At 35.8% G+C, this 24,477-nt stretch overlaps 3 protein-coding genes across 8 annotated transcripts; 1 reads left to right on the top strand and 2 right to left on the bottom strand.

The window, feature by feature from the left end:
- Positions 1 to 282: 282 nt before the first annotated feature.
- atpsckmt (fATP synthase c subunit lysine N-methyltransferase) lies at positions 283 to 4,534 on the bottom strand. 3 transcript variants are annotated; one of them, XM_048163922.1, is made up of 5 exons: positions 4,183 to 4,529; positions 3,965 to 4,110; positions 2,851 to 2,988; positions 734 to 784; positions 283 to 622 (listed from the first exon to the last, which is right to left on the bottom strand). In XM_048163922.1, the coding sequence occupies exons 1-5, from the start codon at positions 4,244 to 4,246 to the stop codon at positions 425 to 427; spliced, it is 597 nt and encodes a 198-aa protein (XP_048019879.1). In that variant the 5' UTR covers positions 4,247 to 4,529; the 3' UTR covers positions 283 to 424. The 3 variants fall into 3 exon arrangements, with proteins under 3 accessions (XP_048019879.1, XP_048019877.1, XP_048019878.1); XM_048163920.1 differs by having other exon boundaries at positions 3,965 to 4,513; XM_048163921.1 differs by lacking the exon at positions 734 to 784 and having other exon boundaries at positions 3,965 to 4,534.
- Positions 4,535 to 4,950: 416 nt separating this feature from the next.
- LOC125251040 (neuropilin and tolloid-like protein 1) lies at positions 4,951 to 18,315 on the bottom strand. Of its 4 annotated transcripts, none has more exons than XM_048163917.1 (10): positions 18,076 to 18,315; positions 17,854 to 17,967; positions 17,250 to 17,318; positions 16,980 to 17,114; positions 16,654 to 16,902; positions 10,859 to 10,900; positions 10,642 to 10,769; positions 10,241 to 10,469; positions 9,917 to 10,030; positions 4,951 to 6,169 (listed from the first exon to the last, which is right to left on the bottom strand). In XM_048163917.1, the coding sequence occupies exons 2-10, from the start codon at positions 17,879 to 17,881 to the stop codon at positions 5,586 to 5,588; spliced, it is 1,578 nt and encodes a 525-aa protein (XP_048019874.1). In that variant the 5' UTR covers positions 17,882 to 17,967; positions 18,076 to 18,315; the 3' UTR covers positions 4,951 to 5,585. The 4 variants fall into 4 exon arrangements, with proteins under 4 accessions (XP_048019874.1, XP_048019876.1, XP_048019873.1 ...); XM_048163919.1 differs by having other exon boundaries at positions 17,250 to 17,315; XM_048163916.1 differs by having other exon boundaries at positions 17,854 to 18,315.
- Positions 18,316 to 20,381: 2,066 nt separating this feature from the next.
- On the top strand, positions 20,382 to 24,029 carry cbln2a (cerebellin 2a precursor). The gene is made up of 3 exons (XM_048163923.1): positions 20,382 to 20,760; positions 20,867 to 20,986; positions 21,747 to 24,029. The coding sequence occupies exons 1-3, from the start codon at positions 20,473 to 20,475 to the stop codon at positions 21,945 to 21,947; spliced, it is 609 nt and encodes a 202-aa protein (XP_048019880.1). The 5' UTR covers positions 20,382 to 20,472; the 3' UTR covers positions 21,948 to 24,029.
- Positions 24,030 to 24,477: the final 448 nt, after the last annotated feature.

Here is a 24,477-nt window from a genome sequence, read left to right as displayed (position 1 = left end):
AGTGAGCTGACCACAAGCCTATGTGGTACTATATGTGAGGCATGGGACTTTGAATTTTGTCACTCCTGGACATGTGCAAAACACACAAACACACCTTTTTCTATCATGGTAGGGACTTTTCATTAGCTTTTTTTTTGTAGTAAGTTAGTAATATTTTGTATGGGGTCATTTGTTCCCCACAATGCAAACAAGTTAATTTGGTGGTGTGTATGGCTCTGATATATAAAATATCTTTCTTAGTCATATAAAATAAAAGCTGAAAAAAAAAAAATATAGATTTTGTTTTTACTAAAACAAATATTTTATTATGAACCTAAGGACACCAATATATTCTGAATTTTACAATGATATTACAGAGACAAAATGTTTTTCAATATTGTAAAAAAAGAAGTATTCGTTTTCCTAGTTCATCACTGCTGAAGACTTATGGCATCTCTTGTCTCTCACTGTCTTTATCATTTCCGATGTGTGGTTTGAATGTCTTGGCATTATAAATCCACACAGTGTCAATTCCCTCTCCAGCTACATCATCAGGAGTCCAAGTGGGAAAAGGAAAGCGACAAGCTACTACTTTGGCTGAACTCTGAAGCTCTGTTTGGAGCTTGACTTCAAGCTGCTCCATCTGTGGAGAGACAAAAAAAATGTTTGTCAGATCTTAGATTAGATGCATTATCAGGGAAACACACATATATACATATTATACACATATACACACACACACACATTACATTACCATTTGAGGAACCCCAAAGATGACCACATTGGAGTACTCTGAAAAACTGACCTATGAAAGAAGGACAGTTTTAAGGAAGAGGATTAGGGCCAAGCAATAATAAAAAAATAAAACAGTCTTGAGATTAAAGTTGTTAAATTTTGAGAAAAAGGTCGAGATAGAATGTTGAGAATAAACTCGTTAAATTTCAAGAAAAAAGTCTAGATAAAATGTTGAGAATAAACTCATTAAATTACGAGAAAAAAACTCGTTAAATTTCGAGAAAAAGTCGAGATAAAATGTTGAGAATAAAGTCATTAAATTACGAGAAAAAAAGTCATTAGATTACGAGAACAAATTCGTTAAATTATGAGAATAATGTTGTTAAATTTCAAGAAAAAAGTTGAGATAAAACGTTGAGAATAAACTCATTAAATGATGAGAAAAAAAGTCGTTAAATTACGAGAACAAATTCTCGTAATTTAACGAATTTGTTCTCATAATTTTACGAATTTGTTCTGGTAATTTAACGACTGATTTCTCATATTTTAACGAATTTGTTCTCGTAATTTAACTACTTTTTTCTCATAATTTAATGACTTTATTCTCAACATTTTATCTCGACTTTTTTCTCGAAATTTAACAAGTTTTTTCACGTAATTTAACGAGTTTATTCTCAACATTTCATTTCAACTTTTTTCTCGAAATTTAACGACTTTTTTCTCAACATTTCATTTCAACTTTTTTCTCGTAATTTAACGACTTTTTTCTCGTAATTTAATGACTTTATTCTCAACATTTTATCTCGACCTTTTTCTCGAAATTTAACTAGTTTTTTCTCGTAATTTAACGAGTTTAATCTCGAGATGGTTTCATTTTTTTATTATTGCTTGGCCCTAATCCTCTTCCGTACAGTTTAATGTCACCATGAAATCAAAATAGTAAGTTCTTATTTTTATGGATAAAGCAGTATTTATTATAAATGATTTATCTGTGCATATCACTATTTTTGTAAAAGTCACATGCCCTTGTAATCTTTAATCAAAATAACTACCCCTCCCTTTTGCAACAACAACTCTTCTCTGATGACGTGTTTACTGGCACAAGGGCAGAACAACCTGTCACTCACATGAGGTCACAGCAATAGCAAATTACAATCACCCTACTGTATGGATGGACAAAATCAAGTCCTACCCTACATTTTATTTTCTTCAAGAAGCCATTTCAATCGGATATACATTGCAATAAAAAAGACTTATCGCAACTTCCGTTTCACACCGACTTTAAGGGCCAATTCCAAATTCCAAGGGCAATTTTGCACTCTTGAAGGGCACTTCTGAAAGGGGACACCATTTGTAGGGGCATTCCAAATGAAAGTGAACACCTGAATCCCTTCACAAAGGGCCCTTTCACAAGTCTGTTAGCGAAGGATACATGTGACTAAGAAATTTTATCGTTAATGGTCATGCGACCCAGAGTGGCGAATCCTCAAAATTAATTTTAAAGCTAGAGGGTAAGATAGTTCGGGTTAAAGTATAAACAGAATAATTCAAGTCGTTTTGTTTGTGATATTTTACACACATTTACGACATACATTTCATATGAAGTTTAAATAAGTTTCATAGGTAAGAAATGAGTTTAATAGTAGAAATGTTAAGTGTTGTCTTACAGTGTCCAAACAAGAGACTGCAAGTTTTAAAGTTAAGAGCAGATACAGAACACACAATATATACAGATAAAGAGGCTTTATAATAAAATGTATATTTATTTGCAACAATTACATTAACAGTTAATAGAGTAGGCTGATGGATGCTGCACTGTAATAGTAACATTCCAGGTGAAGATTATGAGGAAATTATGTTATCTTTCATTATTCCCTTCGACAAACGCGTTCCAAAAAGGTACATTATGACACACAAGTGCCCTGCTCCTTCCAAACTCCCCACTTCAAGGGCTCTGCTCTTCAGATTGAGTAGGGCATAGGGATGCTCACATCAGATTGGAATTTGCTTTAAGTCTAATGACATTTATATCACATTATGATTTCATACAGATCATATTGATCAGTAGTTGCTTAATCAGTTGATTAAAAATACAAAAGGAGATCCACATTTAGATTATTATTGACCTGTTCTCACCTTCCAAAGGTCTGAAATATAGAAAGATGTGCTATGATGAACACCTTCCCTCCAGGCTTTGTAACGGGAGTACCAGACCAGCCATGGGTTGAGCTCAAAGCCAACTGCCTTGAAGCCTCTTTTTGCTGCAGCGATAACCTACAACAAACCAGGAATAAGATTTTTAGGAGATTCAGGGATAATGGTTTAACTAAACAGGTTACTCTGATTAACAAACATACTTTTATGTAGTTTTATGTAGTTAAAGGGTTAGTTCACCCAAAAATAATGTCATTTATTACTCACCCTCATGTCGTTCCACACCTGTAAGACCTTCGTTCATCTTCGGAACGCAAATTAAGATATAAAATCTGATAGCTCCGTGAGGCCTGCATAGCTAGCAATGACACTTCCTCTCTCAAGATCCATTAATGTACTAAAAACATATTTAAATCAGTTCATGTGAGTACAGTGGTTCAATATTAATATTATAAAGCGACGAGAATATTTTTGGTGCGCCAAAAACAAAAACAAAATAACGATTTATTTAGTGATGGCCGATTTCAAAACAATGCTTCAGGAAGCTTTGGAGCATAAATGAATCAGTGTATGGAATCATGATTCGGATCGCGTGTCAAACCGACAAACTGCTGAAATCACGTGACTTTGGCGCTCCGAACGCTGATTCGACACGCTGATTCATAACGCTCCGAAGCTTCCTGAAGCATTGTTTTGAAATCGGCCATCACTAAATAAATCGTTATTTTGTTTTTGTTTTTGGCGCACCAAAAATATTCTCGTCGCTTTATAATATTAATATTGAACCACTGTACTCACATGAACTGATTTAAATATGTTTTTAGTACATTAATGGATCTTGAGAGAAGAAATGTCATTGCTCCCTATGGAGGCCTCACGGAGCCATCGGATTTCAACAAAAATATCTTAATTTGCGTTCCGAAGATGAACGAAGGTCTTACGGGTGTGGAACGGCATGAAGGTAAGTAATAAATGAAGTTTCATTTTTGGGTGAACTAACCCTTTAAAACTTAATATTGATATACTACAGTAATGATACTGTTTGTTAGTGCAAATTCTAAATAAAAAACAAAATAGTCCAAATCTGGAAACTCACAATCCGTCCATCTCCGCTGCCGATATCTACCAGGGAGCCTGATCTAGTTTTCAAAACCGTTAGAACATTTTCAATTTGTGTCCTTGTTGCAGGTACGAATGGCAGACAAACTTTCCTCAGTGCTGGTGCAACAAACGGTCCGGTCACTGCATACAGAGCGACCAATGACCCTCCGACGACACAAGTTGCAATAATACCAAGTCGTTTTTTAAAAGTACCTTCACCAGCTGATCCCTGCTTAGTCTCTGAGCATAGATTTGATTCGGTGCCAAAGTCAGACATCCTGAAATGAATCCACTGACCTCCTTACTGAATGTCCAAAGACACGCAACTTTTGACAGATGTGCGATTAAAAGCGGTCAGATACGCAATGAGCTAAACATTTCAATAAATTAACAGCGTCATCTTGAAAATATACAGACTGGTATATTGTCTGCGTATTCTATATAGTATAAGAACACCACAGATGTTTCACCTTATTCTACTAGACTGACATTCTGTGCATCTACTTATTTGTCCGACGACAGACCGAAGCGTCATTAGTTCCGCTCTCTATCACTTCGTGCTTCGTACAGATGGACAAATACTATTAATTCAGAATTGCAGAAACCTAACAAATTTTTGGTTTAAGACTTACAGCCTGTTAATTTAATCCTTTTCTATGGGTGTTTTTTAAGAGTGGTGAAAGTTCCTCCTCTGCAATTACTTTTGTGTACCAGTGGGAGGCACTATTATGCGGCTCATTACGCACAGCATCTTCTGGCTATTTTTTTCAACCCTTAATGGCATTTGTAATAAAACAGCACTTTTAAATCGTATTTAAATGTTAATATGTCGAGGATGACATAGATATGTTTACATTGTGGCGCTTACGACCACATTAAAATGCTACCAATAGGCGAGGAAAGAGGAGGCATGCAGTGGGAAAAGAGCATTTTGTTCTACAAGACATTTTATAATAATGCAATAAATGCAATCAGACTGCATAACTGCACTTGTTTGTAATTTTATCAGTGATGTGATGTGAGAATGAAAATTGGAGTATGAAGGGTAACAAAGTATAAAACAAGCACAGATGTTCTCACACAGACATAAAATAAATGAAAATACAAATAAATTAAAACAGCATTAAATTAAACCACACAATTCAAGAGAGAAGCCTGTTACAGAAAAAAAAACCCAATGGTGAATATAACCATAACAGTAATGACATATTTGTATGTCATGTTTTAAATAATACCCACACAAAACAGCATGAATCTAAAGTATTTACATTATACATATGCAATGATTATGTGTCCTAATATTATTTCTCGATACCAGGAGTAAAACAAAAGTGCATAACAGTCATCAAATTATATGGACTAGACAGTGAGCACACTGTCATAGGCATAACGGGAAAAGAAAACTTGACAGTTTAATGGTTCACATATACATTTAATGCATATACAGCCTTGTTTGTTGATATTCCTTTATGGATGCAAAATGATGAAAATGATGACTAGACAAGGAAATTTTGTCTGTCAACAAACAAAACAAACCAAGTGCATGGCTACTACAAATAAAACAGACAATAGACAATAAAGAAATAATCTATCCAAACACTGTGCATGGAAAGCCATCAAAAGTCATTGGATACTGACCGATGCACAGTTCTGTCCATTGCAGCTCGCCCGTGGCTGGTGGTGGGCCCATCATAAAATTCATCATCCAGGTCGCACTCCTCTGCCCCATCGTGCGAGTAGCTGTGCTTCATCACCAGAATATTCCTGCGGCCAATAGGGGTGGCTTGCAGAGGGAACGGGGGCTGTGCGGACGTCTCCATCTCTGAGAGAATGGCAGCAGCATCTCGCAGACTGAGATCGCTGCGGCTGCCTCGAGTGCTGGACACCTGCGAGCCACAGTGGTGGCCGTGGATGCATTTGGAGGAGGTGCGCTGCAATTTGGGGAAATCCTCTGGTAACACCTCACCATCGGATGAGGTTGCTTGCCGTAGCGTGCACAGCTCATAGTGCGGGGGTTCAAAGGCCTCGTGAAGCAAGGTGGGGTCGAATTCGTCCCTGCGGATTATGTACTTTTTCCGTGGCTGTTTTATTTGAATGATTATCGACACGGTGAGCAGGATAATCACCACTCCGCAGGTCACTCCAATTATGGTTACATTGGTGTTGTCAAGGCTGTCCAGGATAGTGGCTTTTCTTTTCTCTGTGTGAGAGGAGCATAAATACTGTATGTGGTATAATGTTTTGAATCTAGAAAATAATTAAATGACAAATAATTAAATTAATATACACTAACGATCAGAAGTTTAGGGTCGGTAATATTTTTAATAAGCTGTCTTTTATTATCATCAAGGCTGCATTTGAAGAGTTCCAAATTTGAAGAGTTTGGTTCCAAAACGCAATAATTCCATTTTGATTAATTTGAGTAAAAAGGTGTTTTCTTTACCAAGAAAGTGGCAAGATGAAAACCACTATTTTCTGTTTCAAACTTTCACATAGCATCTTTTGGTTATAAAAACATTAAAAGTTCAAATCTACATTTTGATTTTAAAAAGTTTATTATAAAAACATGTTATTTTTTTTCCCCAAAATGCAATAAATCCATGACACTTTTTTTTCAAAATGCAATTAATCCATCAATATAAAAGTTATTTTTCAAATTGAAAATACACAACAAAGTAAGTTGATTCACACATATATGACAGAGTCTAAACTTTGCCAATATTTATCTTATGTACAGAGATTTTACTAAAAATACATTCAGCCGTCGCTCCCAAAATGAATTCAACGGGTCATCTTGTTAATGTTATAAATTATTTGTCATTACCGATTAAAGAGTATCTTGCGCCACCGCACTGTTAAATAAACACATTTGCCAAGTACATTGTTATTAAAATCGGCTTTTTAAAAAGCCTTCAATGTTTACAGTGGGTGGAATGGTGCGTTGTGATTGGTTGAGAGCGGATATATCGCGTTTTGGAGAAAAAGGAGACTGGCGTTTGTCGCATTTTGGAAAGAAAGGGAGGGAACATGACAGAATAACACGACGGATATCGCATTTTGCACAAAATTAATAAATGACTTTTCAATACTGACCATATACAATACTGATTTTGGCGGAAACTCGATTTTTTTGAAAATGCCGTTTATTGCGTTTTGGAACCAAACTCTTCATTTATTTGATCAAAAATACAGTAAAAACAGTAATATTGTGAAATATCACAATTTAAAATAATTGTTTTTTCGCATGAAATAGTGTAGCCTACTAAAAAAGGGATAGTTCACTCAAAAATTAAAATGCTGTCATCATTTACCTATATGACACAAAAGAAGATATTTTGAAAAATGTATCTGTCACCCTCAGTTCTTCAAAATAATTTCTTTTTTGTTCCACAGAGTAAAGAAAGTCATATAGGTTTGGAATCAGTGTTGGGTTAACGCATTACTTGAGTAACGTATTCAGATTACTTTTTTCAAGTAACTAGTAAAGTAATGCATTACTTTTAAATTTACAACAAAATATCAAAGTTACATTACTTTTTCAAATAAGTAATGTAAGTTACTTTGTTTTCCCATGTATTGACTGACGGCTCTCCTGTCGCCATGTTGAGAGAAATCACAAGTAAGTCCAAAGGTTATTTGATGATTGTAGTTCTAGACTTAAAGGATTAGTTCACTTTCAAATTAAAATTTCCTGATAATTTACTCACCCCCATGTCATCCAAGATGTCTTTCTTTCTTCAGTCGAAAAGAAATTAAGTTTTTTGATGAAAACATTCCAGAATTTTTCTCCATATAGTGGACTTCAATGGACTCCAAACGGTTGAAGGTCAAAATTACAGTTTCAGTGCAGCTTCAAAGCATTCTACACGATCCCAGACGAGGAACATGGGTCTTATCTAGAGAAACCATCACTCATTTTCTAAAAAAAAATGAAAAATTATATACATTTTAACCATAAATGCTCATCTTGAACTAGCGCTCTTCTTCTTTTTCTCTATTAGAATTCCAGCAGTGTAGACACTGCTAAGGGTATTACTGCCCTCCACAGGTCAAAGTTTGAACTAATTGTTATATACTTGAACTAGCATATTGTATATGACAATTTAGTTCAAACTTTGACCTGTGGAGGGCAGTAATACACTTAGCAGTGTCTACACTGCTGGAATTCTAATAGAGAAGAAGAGAGCTAGTTCAAGATGAGCATTTATGGCTAAAATGTATAAAATTTAATTTTTTTTTTTTTAGAAAATGAGTATTGGTTTCTCTAGATAAGACTCTTATTTCTCGTCTGGAATTGCGTAGAACGCTTTGAAGCTGCAATGAAACTGTAATTTTGACCTTCAACCTTTTGGTGCCCACTGAAGTCCACTATATGGAATGTTTTCATCAAAAAACTTAATTTCTTTTCAACTGAAGAAAGAAGTACATAGACATCTTGGATGACATGGGGGTGAGTAAATTATCAGGACATTTTAATTTGAAAGTGAACTAATCCTTTAATGTGAGCATTTACTCATCTCACTTGCACAAAAACAGGGTCAGTATTCCTCAAAATGAATAAAACAGTGAAATGAAATCTCATAATACTGCACAAAGCTGCAATAATTAAATATATTAAATTAAACAAATGTACTTGATGTATTTAATCTCACTTTATTATAGCTGCAGTCCGTAACTTTTTTTGGTTAAAAATGATCCAAAATCAATTTTTGAGCAAGTACATAACCAGCCAGTGTTCAAAACTATCTAATTGTCTTGTCTCGATTCACAACGGTAAGCTTGTAATAATGTTTTATAATAAGAGCGACATGGCGGATTTCCGCGGGAAATTCGAGCATGCAGCAGCTCGTCTTTGCATCACTACGTCACGTCCGAAAACAGAAAGGAAGGAGTCCCGTCCAGGCTAGTCGGTTTTATCACGTGAGGATGCTGCTGATAGTCTTTTCTCACAGCAGCTGAAATAATTAAACTTATCATTTTGATGGTGGATTGTAATCCAGAAAGGTCCAAATGACAGTCATCAGTGACAACTGGAGATTCACCCGTAGTCAAAAAGCAAAAGACTTCAGACTGTGGAGTGGCTACAGAAATTGAAATCTACAGGTAACGCTAATATACACTAAATACACACAGTCACACAATGCTGATGTTGTTAACATTAACAATTTGAGAACAAAATATAACAATAAGAATAATTTGCACGGTTTGGCATGATCAGAGCTAAGCGATCGTTAGACTTAATCATCATTGGCATCACGATTTATTGTAGGCCTAATGCTTTTTTCCTCATTTGGTCTGAACAAAAGTGGCAGACATGTTACTTACTTGTTCAGAATGATATTTTCCAGTGAAAATTCTTATACAGTATCCACACCGCACGTACAGATAACTGTTCCGCATATGACTGCAATTGCAGGTTTCAAACAGAGATGGCGACAAAGAGGAAAAATCGCGGACTGCAGCTTTAACCAATAGCTTTGCTTCTACTGTATCCTATTCTTCTGTATTTCAGAATGGCAGTACAGCTGAAATGTTTGTTTGAGCTGTGCCCTCTACTGTACAGGCGTGAATTTGCATTTCTTTTAGCCTGAGGATTATTCATTTCACTTTTGGTGTGAAAGGGCCTTCACATTTGCCAATAATACAACTTTTTTTGTTGTTATTAAAAAACAAGCTAGCCCAGCCCAGGTGAGAAAAAGTAATGCAAAAGTAATGTAATGCATTACTTTCCATAAAATGTAACTAAATAATGCAATTACTTTTTTAGGGAGTAATGCAGTATTATAATGCATTACTTTTAAAAGTAACTTTCCCTAACACTGAGTAAATGATGACATTTTCATTTTTTGGATGAATATCCCTTTAATGTGCTTAACTTTTATTATTTACATTAGCTTTGTAAATACATTTATGCAAGTATTTCATTTTGGAATATGTGATTACATACCTTTGCAGCCATTCTCATCCCAAGGATAGACACAGTTTTGGATACCATTGCACACCAATGTGTGGTTAATACACATGTTGCTATGGCAGAAGAATGCATCTCCTTCACATGGAGCTGAAGAGCAAAATTATAATTATAGACGAAACCACATGAGACGTTACCATATCATGCAGTTAAAACTGCTGAAGTGACTCAGTACAGCACTTATAATGTGTTAGTCCAATATGCCGATAAAATAAGAGGTAAATCACAACTTTAATGTTAGAAAGCAAGCTATATGTGCTACTGAAATGTGTTAAGATAAAAAATGATTGAATGACTCACGCTCATGGAAGGTGGTGAAGAGGATACGGAATCGGCTCCTGCGGCTGGTCTCATCGGCCCACATGCGAATCACACCTACTGAAGTCAGCAGCATTACGTCATTGGCTACCGTGCTGCAAAATTTATTCTTCAGATGCTCCACCGAGCTGCTCCCATCATACACCGCCACAAAATTACGCTTGCACTCATTGGAGTTCTGCATCTCATAATCCAGGAAACGCAAATAGATCTGTGCAGGAGACACATTTATGTTGACATTTGTTTGTTTTTATTTTATTTATATTTTTAATTAAACATAATGGAGAATAACAGGATATTATTGGAAAGGGAAATGCGGAACAAGATAAACACTACTGAAAAGACTTTAATTTCATTGAATACACTTATGAATAGAGGTTTACCTTAGAGCCGGGAGGAGCTCTTATGAACCACCTGCAGTCTACAGCCTCTGTCTGCAACGCTTTGCCCTCTTTTGCAACCATTACAGACTCCACAATGCCCTCTGGCCCGCTCATCTCAAACTCACATACTACACCATGAAAACACAGTAATGTATCGTGGTAAACTGGTATTAATATGCAGAGAAAGTAAACTTTTTAAAAAAATTATTTAACTTACTTGGAAGAGGTGGTGGAACTCCAATGTCCTTGAAATCAGGATCTGCAAAATACAAAAAGAGTGATTAAGGATTTGAATAAAGATCATACAACCCACAAAATAACAAGTGTTTTCATGTTCAGTAGCTTCACATAAAATTGTGCAAAATATCAAAATGTGTGGGTTCCTATTGCTGAAAAGATCTCTGCAGGACATGAATTTAAAGGTTTATGTTATGCTGTTTACCATCAAAAAAACCCCAAAAAAACATTGGTTATCCCAAATTATCTTTCTGTGAAAGTTGCTTTAGCAAGGAAAGTAATGCTGATTACGAAGTCTGGTGAGGACCAGCACGCAAAACAGTGCAAATACACTACCGTCCAAAAGTGTAGGGTTAGTAAGATTTTCTTTTGAATAAACGTTTTCAACATAGACAATAATGATTCTTGAGCAGCAAATCATCAGACTGATTTAGAGAGATTTCTGAAGGATCATGTGACACTGAAGACAGGAGTAAAGGCTGCTGAAAATTCAGCTTTGCCATCACAGGAATATGTTACATTTTAAAATGCACATATTGTTCCGAATATTGATTGTTTCTTAGAAATACATATGAAAAAACAGGTTCGTCTTATATTCAGGGTCTAGACTTTTACATGTCGATAATACACCGGCAACAATAGGTGGTAAAATATCCGTAAAACGAGTGCGCCAAGAAATACGGCATGTCAGAGTGTAATGTTAGAAGATCGCGAGTGCAAAAAGTCTTAAAAACGCTAACAGTCAAAGAAAAGCTTACCGTCTAAAGCCCTACGTGATTTTAAAACTTAAGACGGTACTACAATAAGATTTCACTTCCACTGTTAATGAAATTTTGGTAGGCTGCATGGTTTTCACTATGAGATAGCCTAATTGTTATCATTCAGATGGGCTACAGGTTATTTTTATGGTATGCCAAAAAGTTTTTGTTTTAAAATGTGATTGTTGGGACATTTTACCAGTATTTACCACACTTTCAAAAATTAAAATATGCAATATGAAAATTATTTTCAAATAAATGCCTTTTCTTTATAAAACACAAGATTTGGTCTTTAAAAAGCCTTTTTCCATAACGTACAGCTTGAAAAAAAGGGATGGGGGGGGGGCATTATAAGCAGGGTCTTCTTATATTCGGAACCTTACAGTATATTCAAATAGAAAACAATTATTTTAAAATGTAATAATGTTTCACAGGATTAGCCTACTGGTTTTTACTGTATTTTAGATTAAATAAATGCAGCCTTGGTGAGCATAAGAGAAACTGACCCCAAACCTCTGGGCGATATAGGTTTACTTCTTCATAAGAACATGGGAAATATTTTAAAGGTGCCCTAGATTAGGTTTTTAAAAGATGTAATATAAGTCTAAGGTGTCCCCTGAATGTGTCTGTGAAGTTTCAGCTCAAAATAACCCATAGATTTTTTTTTATAAATTTTTTTAACTGCCTATTTTGGGGCATCATTATAAACGCGCCGATTTTATGCTGCGGCCCCTTTAAATCCCGTGCTCTCCGCCCACAGAGCTCACGCTTGCCTTAAACAGTGCCTTAAAGTTTACACAGCTAATATAACCCTCAAAATGGATCTTTACAAAGTGTTCGTCATGCATGCGGCATGCATACGTCGGATTATGTGAGTATTGTATACTGTTATATTGTTTACTTCTGATTTTGAATGAGTTTGATAGTGCTCCGTGGCTAACGGCTAATGCTACACTGTTGGAGAGATTTATAAAGATTGAAGTTGTGTTTATGCATTATACAGACTGCAAGTGTTTAAAAATGAAAATAGCGACGGCTCTCTTGTCTTCGTGAATACAGTAATAACCGATGGTAACTTTAACCACATTTAAAAGTACATTAGCAACATGCTAATGAAACATTTAGAAAGACAGTTTACAAATATCACTAAAAATATCATGTTATCATGGATCATGTCAGTTATAATTGCTCCATCTGCCATTTTTCGCTATTGTTCTTGCTTGCTTACCTAGTCTGATGATTTGGTTGTGCACATCCAGACGTTAATACTGGCTGCCCTTGTCTAATGCCTTTTATAATGTTGGAAACGTGGGCTGGCATATGCAAATATTGGGGGCGTACACCCCGACTGTTATGTAACAGTCGGTGTTATGTTGAGATTCGCCTGTTCTTCGGAGGTCTTTTAAACAAATGAGATTTATATAAGAAGGAGGAAACAATGGGGTTTGAGACTCACTGTATGTCATTTCCATGTACTGAACTCTTGTTATTCAACTATGCCAAGATAAATTCAATTTTTCATTCGAGGGCACCTTTAAAAACATATGTAATTTTATTACACTGATAGTTTAAAGACAAACACAGATAAATAAAACGCATTGTTTCCTTCTCCCCCTGACCTTGAAGAACTTCTGTCCCAGGACAATCATTTATTTTCTTTTAGCCTAACTGAAACACATAGGATTAGGGAATGAAATGATGTCCTGAGGCTTGAGTCATGATTGTACGTGGATTAATAATCCCTTCTCCAGCCTCACACAGATTAGGCAGCACAGTGTGAGGAAGCAAAGTAATAAGATGTAGGTGTGTTTACAGAAACCTGTTCGTATTTTTTGCACAGTATTTCAGGCTTAAACAGTAAATAGGCTCTGGCCAGTTTATAATGTAAATCAGTTAGATTCTAGATTTATCATTTCCAAAAAATTTTGAGTCCTTTAGGGTTTCAATCCAAAAATCATTCAGGGATTCGCCATAATCCTCTCGTGTTTTCTTACCTCTGGCACAGCTTGGATAAGATTATTCTTTATGATGATGTAACAGGACGCATGGATGTAGGTCTCTGATAAATCTTTAATTTTTGATGTGCAGGATAATATTTTACAGTATTCCAGATGTACATATAACCAAAAATCATTGACTGTAATCCTAAAATTAGTTTGCTTTTCAATTTTCATGATTAGAAAAATTTGTGTATATAAAAACTGTAAATTAAAAAAAAAAAAAAAAAAAAACAGTTTGGTTGGGTTTCCACTGTGTGTAGATGGCATAGGATTTTTGTGGTGATGCATGGATTTTTGTATGCTTCCTTTATTTCAGGGCTCTCAAAATATACACTGCTCAGGACAATGATGTTATTGCAGGTGCCTCTCCACCAGGTTCTTCCTCATGTCCCTGCTTCATTACCGAAAACTGGACTGGATTTAGCGCTGAGAGGAGATTAGCATTGCTGTTCAGTGTTTATTAGGCAGCTGTGATGAACACTGGTGTAATCAGAATTTAAGTTTAGCCTAACATCACATAATCAGGAAGACCGGCCAAATTTAGTCGGACATCACATCTGTCTCGAACCTCAGTCAAATAGTCAAAAAACACTCACTTTCATTTTTTTCTTTGTCCGTTCTTTGAATGATGTGATTATGGATTATAAATATTCTGACAAAAGATTTATGACCCCTTTGCAACCCAACAATAATGCATAAAACAAATTATTTTGGCCATCCCATACACTCTTAAAAATTAAGATTCTTCATTGGCATTGATGGTTCAACAAAGAACCTTCATCAACCATGAAACCTTTCCAATGGACAAAAGGACTAGAACTTTTCTAGTGGAAAAACGTTCTTTAGATTATAAAATGTTCTTCACACTAAGACACAAAATGATTCTTATAAGAACCGTTCACTGAAAGGTTCTTTGGGGAAGCCAAAATAGCTCTTCTAGGGTATCACTGCGAAAACCCCTTTTTTATTTTTTAAAGTGTATATTTTCAATAGGATTTGGTGAAGCTAAAGTAGGAGGAGAGAGCTCAGGACATGGAGCAGACTGAGTGTGCTCCTCTGAAGACAAGCTTTCATTAACTGGGATCAGAGACATCACAAACCTCCCCCACTCAGCTGCTGCATGTGTGCTTGCACTACAAATGCAGGGCCATCAGACCTGAGCACAGAACACAGCATTTACCAAAACAAGTAGGATTCTTACTAAGAATAAATCACCAGTATGAAACCAACATTATAACTGTGTATGCGTTTTGTTTTGCAATAGATACAGCAGAGTCCAAAAGTCACAAAAATAAACAAAATCTGCTATTCAAAATGCAATTTGAAGGATTCGTTCCCAAAAAGCTGGTGTTCTTACGTAGAACCCGGAAATGCTGCTCTGTGTTTACTATGTGAACAGCGTAGGAGACTGACACGGAAGAGAAGAAATTGTTGAATGAATTCGTTATTTTTGTTTGTTTGTTTTTTGCACACAAAAAGTATTCTTGTCTCATCATAACATTAAAGGTGCCCTAGAACTTTTTTTAAAAAGATGTAATATAAGTCTAAGGTGTCCCCTGAATGTGTCTGTGAAGTTTCAGCTCAAAATACCCCATAGATTTTTTTTAATTCATTTTTTTAACTGCCTATTTTGGGGCATCATTATAAATGAGCCGATTCAGGGCTACTGGCCCTTTAATTCTCGTGCTCCACGCCCACAGAGCTCGCGCTTGCCTTGAACAGTGCATAAACAAAGTTTACACAGCTAATATAACCCTCAAATGGATCTTTACAAAGTGTTCGTCATGCATGCGGCATGCATGCGTCCGATTATGTGAGTATTGTATACCGTTATATTGTTTACGTTTGATTCTGAATGAATCTGAGGTTTTGCTCCGTGGCTAACGGCTAATGCTACACTGTTGGAGAGATTTATAAAGAATGAAGTTGTGTTTATGAATTATACAGACTGCAAGTGTTTAAAAATGAAAATAGCGATGGCTCTCGTCTCCGTGAATACAGTAAGAAACGATTGTAACTTTAACCACATTTAACAGTACATTAGCAACATGCTAACGAAACATTTAGAAAGACAATTTACAAATATCACTAAAAATATCATGATATCATGGATCATGTCAGTTTTTTTTCCATCTGCCATTTTTCGCTATTGTTCTTGCTTGCTTACCTAGTCTGTTGATTCACCTGTGCAGATCCAGAAGTTCTGCCCTTGTCTAATGCCTTTCATAATGTTGGGAACATGGGCTGGCATATGCAAATATTGGGGGCGTACACCCCGACTGTTACGTAACAGTCGGTGTTATGTTGAGATTCGGCTGTTTTTTGGAGGTCTTTTAAACAAATGAGATTTATATAAGAAGGAGGAAACAATGGAGTTTGAGACTCACTGTATGTCATTTCCATGTACTGAACTCTTGTTATTCAACTATGCCAAGATAAATTCAATTTAGGGCACCTTTAAGGTTAAACCACTGTAGTCACATTGACTATTTTAACAATGTCTTTGAAAGAGGTCTTGAAAGTGGTAATTACATTGCAGTCTATCAGTCAGAAAGCTCTCGGATTTCATCAAAAATATCTTAATTTGTGTTCCAAAGATGAACAAAGGTATTACAGGTTTGGAACAACATGAGGGTGAGTAATTAATGACAGGAATTTCATTTTTTGTGTGAACTAACCCTTTAAAGCTGTAACATGCTGAACTATTTAAAACAAAGAAACTTAAAGATGTAAAGTTTCCAGTGTGTTAAGTGTTTTTCCAGGTTACTGATCAAAAAAGTAAATTTGTGACACTGATCATGTGACTCTTTATACAGATGGTCAGATGTTCTTCCACTGAAGAACAAGATGCTCCTTGGTTCAAGATCTGGGCAACATGATATATTCAGGCCCGGCACCATGGACATCGCTGTGACCCCCCCTCCGGACCAAGACCCTCCCCCCAAAATTTCAACCGAGAAACGCGATTTCAGCCACCCAGTGCCTGTATATACCGATGACACAAACAGAACTCTTACCTTGGGTGAAATTGTACCGAGCTGAAAATCCAGTGGCTTCTAGTTCACCATCTGCCACAAATTTTATCCAAAGGTATCGTCCACTGGACCTAACATAGGTCGGGCTCTCTTGTCCACAGTAACGGCCGATGATAGGAGAAAAGCTGAAGGGTCCATCCCTGACTTCAATGTGGTCAAACTTACACTCCCACGATGGCTCAATAGCATACTTTTCATCAAAATACAGGTCGATGCATTGCCTTGGAGAAGCTATGGCACAATTAAAACTTTGAGTTAAATATGGAACTATAACTCATTAACAATGGTCAGAATGTAAGATGAGTAACCTTCAATTATGTATATGCACTCTCGGTCAGGAGGATATTTCTCTGGATAGTTAGGAGATGTAAAAAGTCCTCCATCAGGCTCTTTGACCCAAGAACCGCACAATCCCGCCGGTGTCACACCTGAGTTGTTTTCAACTGAAGAAACAAAGCGTTACAAAGCAAAAAGACTGCCGTGAGATTAAAACTACTTGCATTGTTAGAATCAATCAATACTGCTTTTGCATGAGATCACAATGCCCTTCTTGCCCACTTAAGATGAGAGATAATTACCTGAAACTCTCTTCGGTGGTGCTGTTGGTGCTCCAGAAAATCCCAGATTGACAAGACTTGCAACAACTGCTAAAATGAATAATGATCAGAGATAATGATGGTCAAGAATAGCTTGCTTCATGCTTAAACAGTTCTTAAATGTGCCAATACAACTCTAATGTACAGTATACTGCCTTTGCATTTAGTGTTTATAAAGTGTCATTTCTATCTATGGCTTTTAACACTACATCACGTCAAAATTATGGCCAACACACACTTTCCTCAGTCAGTTATGACATTATAGTTTCTGTATGTCCCGCAGAGTACATAAATAAAGAGTAAATAACAAAAATATCAATAAGCAAAGACATGTTGATTTGCGTTTTCCAACTTTATCACCACTATTGAGTGTTCTAACTGCCACTTGAGGTTTAGTGATAAACTTGCTTTCATGTAAACATCAACATTGCAAACAAAATGACACATTAAATATAAGAATATGGCTTAAACTTAAAGGGGAACATGTATATTGTTCCCAATAGGTTACTTGGTCGATAGCAATAAATGAAACATAACATTTATGTTCGTTTTCATAAGCTATCGCACTGTTTTGATATTTACTCACCAACAAGCAGTTTCACCCGCGGCACCATGATTCTCCCCAAGGGTTTCAAATTTGAATTCCATGAAATGCGAATTGTAGTGGCGAAGCGAAGGATAAATTTTAGAGACAATATAGCTACAATAATAAGCAGTCCGTCATTAGAAGAGGCTGCTTAGAGGACACGATACAGATTATGTGAGATTCATTGCAAAAAAAAAGGTTGAGGCTATTCCCAGAACTCACGGTGTAGTTGAAGACTTGTTTGATGGAACAGGTTGAACACATCTGCGTAATCCGCCTCAGTGCACAGAAGACCTGCGGACACGAAGAGTGGATTAACAGGATCCCTTCTCTCATACGTGGACAGACTTTGCTAACATCGTCGTGAATATTCTAACAGATGAAGTTTGTCCAAGTGGTTTTAATCAGTGATTTGCTGATTAAAGTAATACTTTGTACACTTTTAAATATGGGTGCCTGTCGTGTGCACAATTAAAATGTGAGTTTTGTCAAGTTCCTATAGTATATGACAAAAAAAAAAACTTTATTCAATGTGAATAGACCAACAAAGTTTGTGTAAAAAACAAAAACAAAAAAACTAAGTTAGGGGTTGGGCATATGGCCCACCTTGTTCAGACAGACAGATCATTAAAAGTTTGTATTTTTTAATTTTGTTTATGCTATTATAAACGAGATAGACATGAACAGGCATTCTGTCATGTGGTATTTGAACATGTAAGAATGTCAATGTTTCATTTTCCACTATAGCAGCATATTAGATGCACCTAACGACACAACTGTGTTCAAACTAGACGTACCGAAATGTGGAGGAAAATTTGAAAAACAAGACACTAATATGGTCCCAAATGCCTTCTGCTAAACTGGCATTCTCTGTGGGACTGCTTTTCATCAGGATCTTGTTAAGAGAAGAAAGAATGGATGCCTTAAAACACAGGGAAATACTGTAAAAGAACCTGCTTCAGTCTCTCATCTTTCAGCAGTACAATGATTCTGTTAGCATACTGTGTCAACAAAACTCTTAATTGAAAAGGTATGGCACTAAATGAAATTTGTGGTGTGCAAGTATGATAAATCTAAACAATCTGCAGCAAATGTGCTTTAAAGAACGGCCCATCACACTTCAACAAATTGCAAAACTGGTGCATATACAGTACCCCAACTGATTTAATGTTGTTAAAAAGTGACTCTACAAAATATGTCACATAAAAATGTATTAAGAGTTCTCCACTGACCGCTAAAGTATATTTTATTTTCATAAGGTTATGTAAAAAACATAGGCTTGAAAATCTGGAACATCACAGAACTAAAAATAGGCTACTGTATAATGCTAGTATTTTTAGGTTCAAAGACAAAAACAACCAGGATGTTTTTAATCATATATCATGCTATCTTTCTAATTTATATGCAAGAGTTGCTGGCTGCAGATATCTATTTGATATAATATAATTTTCGATAACCATAGCTTTAAGAGTTGCTACTTTCCTTTTTTTTATTTTTTTATTTTTTTAATCCAATATAGGTAGGCCTACTCAAGTACTTGACATGGGAAGTTGTCCTGTGATGTGACATGCTAATCTAAATCTAATCTGAAACAGCATTTTACTAATTTGTTTATAATTATTATGCATGCAGCCTTTATGAATGACTTGTATTGTATTTTTTTGTATCTTGCACTGCAAGACCAGTGAACAGGTGAAGGAAAAAATGGATCACTTTCTATTATACTTTTCACCAGTGTTGGGTGTAATGCATTACTAAGAAATTAATGAATTACTTTTCCCTTGAAAAATAAAGTGATTATTAATTTTTCTGTAATTTAATTACAGATATTTCTTATGTACAGACAATATAAAACAATAGTGGATTTTATATCAAAATTTTGTTCAACTGGTCTTCGATATGGGATTTAGAAAGTAATTATTAATAAGTAATGCAATACATTTCACTGCTTTTAACCTAAAATGTGTAATCTGTCAGCAAAGCATGCAGTTTTTTGCACGTTTATGTCATGATTTAGTCGCTTAGGGTTATATGCTACATATTTCATTTGATTAACATAGTTTCTACATGTGTGAATTCGAATTTGAAGTGCTAAATACTTCGCTAGTTTTAATATACTGCTTTAATATCTTTTTACAACCACTGGATGGAGCAATAGCACATCATATTCGTTTTTTTGAATACCTCCAGAACAAACAATGATATGTCATAGAGGAGACAGCTATTGCCTTCTTACAGCTGGCAATATTAAATTACATTGAAATTAATTTAGCCATCAGTAAATGCTGAGCAGACCTGTTAAAGTTTATGAAGTAGTATCCTATAACAAGACATTTAGCCTACTTTACAGAAAATTGGTTACAGTGCTTTTAAAGAGCCTATGTGTATTTAGCTGTGATGCATCAGTTTTGAATTTGAACCTGATTCGAAAATTATTGCGCAATAGAAACTTTAGCATACGGTAAATTTTTAGGGCGTTTTCAGATAAGGCGTGCGCGCTGTGGATGCGAGAGAGAGAGAGAGAGAGAGAGAGAGAGAGAGATGGGGGTGTGGGGGGTGCTCTGTCGTCTTCACTGATCTCCTAAGAGTGGTCGTGAGTATTTTTGCTCTTCCACAGTCATGTTGAGAGCCAGGGAACAGGGCTCTTTGGCCGTACTGGCCTCCACCCTTCTTTTGGGATGCGGCGTTGCGTTTTCCCTCGGACAGAATGACACAGAACCGGTGGTTTTGGAAGGAAAATGTTTAGTTGTGTGTGACTCGAACCCGTCCGCCGAAGGAGGAGTGACCTCGTCGTTTGGGATATCTGTCCGCGCTGCTGGTGCTAAAGTGGCTTTTTCTGCCGTCAGAGGAACTAACCATGAACCATCAGAAATGAGTAACAAGTCCATGACGATCTACTTTGATCAGGTCAGACCCTGCTTTCACATGTACGCATATCTGTGCGTTAAGTTGGCTGTAACATTTCCCCCCTCAAAACATACGTTAACTTAAGTGAACACACACCTCTTTCCAGGTACTAGTGAACATTGGAAATCACTTCGATCTTAAGGCGAGTGTATTTCAAGCTCCTCGGCGAGGCATTTACAGCTTCAGCTTTCACGTCGTGAAGGTCTACAACCGACAGACAATCCAGGTGAAGTCTGTTTTCATTTAGTTCTTTTTTTACCTGCTTTTTTTATCATTGCAGATATTTATTATTCATTTCTGACTATTGCAATTGCTACTGGTACCTTTTCCAGTTTTGCTAATAATAGGCTAACTCATTTGACACTACTACTCGTTCTTTAATTTAATAGTTACGTCTTCCAGTTTTCTTAGTACTAATTGAATAGGATTCATTAGACACTAAGTATTCCAACAGTAACACTTATCTTACTACTAAGATTTCAATTGAACGGTATAGTACCATTCTGACTAGTCATTTCATATGACAACACAATGGTAACTGGTAAAATAAGAAATGTTACTAGTACCATAAGGAGACATGTGTCTCAAAAATATGTACTGTATATATTAAATAAACACTTGCAAAGCTGGAATAGACGTTAGTATCTATTGTGCTAGTTTCTAGTAACTAAGAAATAGTAAAATTGGAACAATTGGAAGTCATTACTAGTCTAAATGCATTATTTCAATTGGTAACTTCATACCAGTAAAACAAAATAGTTCTATTGTTGGAATAGTGAATAGCAAATTAATATTTTTATAATACTAGTGGCTAATTAAACTGAGACTAGTCACTACTGGAATAAGGACTACCTAACAAGTACTAGAATCTAATGAACAGTTACAAGTGAAATTTAAATGATACTTGAAATGATACCATATGAAGTAAAGGTTAATCTGGCTTGTTATAATGCATCTGATCACATCTTGTGTTTCCATGTCATTAGGTCAATCTGATGCATAACGAATACCCAATAATATCTGCGTTTGCCGGTGATCAAGATGTGACCCGGGAGGCAGCGAGTAACAGTGTTCTTCTTCATCTGGAGCGTGAAGACAGACTCTATCTCAAACTAGAGAGAGGGAACCTCATGGGCGGGTGGAAGTACTCCACATTCTCTGGCTTCCTTGTTTTCCTCTCTGATTGAATATAACTCACTTTAAATGGCCCAGACTGAAGACCAAGGGACATTTCCATATCTGCTTTCAAAAATAAAGGTAGCAGAGATAACATGGAATGCATTCTAGTTTACTTTATTTATTGTTAGGATCTGAAGAAATGTAATGAGTATGTATGTGTGTGAGTGTGTGCGTGTGTGTGTGTGCGTTTAAGTATTTGTGAGATGTAAAAGGTAGGACAGTGACAATATTTGGATGAGTTGATGTCTGCATATTGCTTCGGGAAGAGTGGTATGTTATTGTCAATGACATTTTTTGCATTCAGATGTATATTTTGCACGAATTGTGTTTTGTTATGTGCTCGTCATTGTATTTTTATTTATTTATTTATTTTTTGTATAGCACTTATAAATTCGATGTTCAATATGAGCGAAGTAAGTACAAAAACAGCCATTTCTCTTTAATAGTTGTTTGGCTGAATGCATAGATAAGCAGTGATATCTTGCATTTTTATATTACTTGAATGTAAATATACCATATCATAAACATAAGGAATGTATTTAAAAACTCATTTAGGACTCGAAAGTTTTATTTTGCAAGAAGGGAATAAAGTCATTTAAGAGAGAGTGGAAGAAAGAGAAGAACTCAACGCTGTCCGTGGTGCTGAACAACAGCTGTCCATCAAAAACTGTACACACGTGAATAATGATTATTTAATGCTAGAAACACGCAGTGTAACATTTATCAGTTACATTCGTCTTGAAAACCTATAGTACGTCACCATTTGAGAACAGCGTAGATGTTTAATGGCCACTATAGTTAGACTACATCTCAGATTCAATTGGTGATTTTATAATCGTAAAAGTTGTATTTAAGAGTAATTTTGTACCAAGAGTGTAAACATATTTTTAAAACATATCTGATTAAGTCTATCGACAGGGGGCAGTTTTAGGAAGGATGAAAGCAACACCCACCTACAGAGATCAATATGTGCACAAACTGGAAAGATATAGACACCATGCAGATTTGTTGTCTCTTTATTTAGGGCAGGGCAATGTGTTTCAAGATTCAGTCTTACGCAACATTGAACTTTAAAGATTTAACATTTATAGCTTTATATATATTTCAAAGCATGGCCGGGAAATGGGATGGAAATTAGGTAATTTATTACCATGGGCACAATTAAAAACTGTGAAGACAGCATTATTTGGAGGTGAAATGCAAATGTGATGAGGTATGAGAATGATGTGGGTGTTAAGTGTTAAACAGTGAAATGTTGCTTCCAAGAGTAGAGCTTAAAAAGACACTATCACATATTTTCACTGATCAAGACCGTGTCACATTTTATTGTATCATAGTATATATAGTTTGAGATGTTTCAGGGGGTTAGATAATATTTAAACATTTTATGTTTGAACTCATGATCAGACAGTGAACCTTTATAAAATCTTCGAAAGAAGGAAAGAAAGAAAACAATCTCTCTCTCTTGTCTCTCATGCTACTGTCGTTTGATTTGGCTTGGAAGTAAACATCGGCCAAAGGCTAAAAGCTGTCTAATGCCTCTATCTGACCTTTCTTTTTCATAAAGATGATTAAGAATGAAAGCATGACTCAACAGCACATGTCATTGCTAGGTCACTAAACATGACTTTGGTTTTGGGGAAAAAATGCAGAAAAAGTTTTTATGCATAATTCTTTCATTTGTCCTTTATGAACACAAATCTTGTTTCTGTAGACATAATGAATTCTTACTATATATACACACACACACTTTACAATAAAGTTCCATTAGTTAAGGTTTGTTTGTTCACTTAACAATGAGCAATACATTAATTACAGTATTCATCTTTGTTAACATTAGTTTTTTGTTAACTGATGTAGATATGAAGCATTATATTAAAGTGTTACCATATATAACTCTTTACAATAAGGCTTCATTTGTTAGCAATATTTCTCCTGATAATGTGTATAAAAAAGCCATAGGTCTCGCCCCCAACAGTCATTAATTAATTACTGTATTTATATGTTGAATATGAAATATCATGATAATTCACACTTTACTCATGGCTTGTAGTACGGAGTACTGGAGAATTAAACTGGCTTATAATGAATCTGCCTGCTGGCAGTCTTTTTATCTCATTCATATGCAAATTTGAGGCAAGGTCAGTCTACTTTAGCGTTAAATTATTTGGTATCAGTATCATACTATATGTCCAATTATGTGCAGAGCTAATAAATGAAAGTAATGGAAGAATAAGAATTATGCAGGGACTTAAAAATGTTCAACAAATCAAAACTATTTTAGTTTCTAAAGTAGCAATTACAACTCTGGGCTTCTCTCAACCAACTACCTGAGGTGCGTCCTGGGATGCATTTTAAGCTGCATTTGGCCTGGTAAGCTGGACACTTGTTGGCTGTTGCTCCATCTCTATCCGGTCCAACTCCATTTTATGTATTTTTTATTTTTTTGTCGTTAGCTTTGTAAAGACATTCATACGTGGGAAGAATTTATATTTGTCTGCAAAACCAATCTTAAGCATTTAACCACCTTGAAATACA

Source organism: Megalobrama amblycephala, linkage group LG17 (assembly GCF_018812025.1).
Source record: "Megalobrama amblycephala isolate DHTTF-2021 linkage group LG17, ASM1881202v1, whole genome shotgun sequence".
Lineage (NCBI taxonomy): Eukaryota > Metazoa > Chordata > Actinopteri > Cypriniformes > Xenocyprididae > Megalobrama > Megalobrama amblycephala.
The sequence above is the reverse complement of the archived record's forward strand: the minus strand, read 5'-3'. Positions and strand labels throughout refer to the sequence as shown.

Bases quoted from the DNA above. Each gene is read 5' to 3' on its own strand.
- atpsckmt (XM_048163920.1), bottom strand. From the start codon at position 4,246: ATGTCTGACTTTGGCACCGAATCAAATCTATGCTCAGAGACTAAGCAG. The intron at 2,989-3,964 runs GTGAGTTTCCAG...GGTTTGTTGTAG, and splicing joins GCAGCGGAGATGGACGGATT to GTTATCGCTGCAGCAAAAAG. The intron at 785-2,850 runs GTGAGAACAGGT...CTTCTTTCATAG, and splicing joins ATATTTCAGACCTTTGGAAG to GTCAGTTTTTCAGAGTACTC.
- LOC125251040 (XM_048163916.1), bottom strand. From the start codon at position 17,881: ATGGTGCCGCGGGTGAAACTGCTTGTTG. The intron at 10,901-16,653 runs GTAAGAGTTCTG...TGTATTTTGCAG, and splicing joins TCGGTACAATTTCACCCAAG to ATCCTGATTTCAAGGACATT. The intron at 10,770-10,858 runs GTAAGTTAAATA...TTCATGGTGTAG, and splicing joins AGTTCCACCACCTCTTCCAA to TATGTGAGTTTGAGATGAGC.
- cbln2a (XM_048163923.1), top strand. From the start codon at position 20,473: ATGTTGAGAGCCAGGGAACAGGGCTCTTTGGCCGTACTGGCCTCCACC. The intron at 20,761-20,866 runs GTCAGACCCTGC...ACCTCTTTCCAG, and splicing joins TGACGATCTACTTTGATCAG to GTACTAGTGAACATTGGAAA. The intron at 20,987-21,746 runs GTGAAGTCTGTT...CCATGTCATTAG, and splicing joins ACAACCGACAGACAATCCAG to GTCAATCTGATGCATAACGA.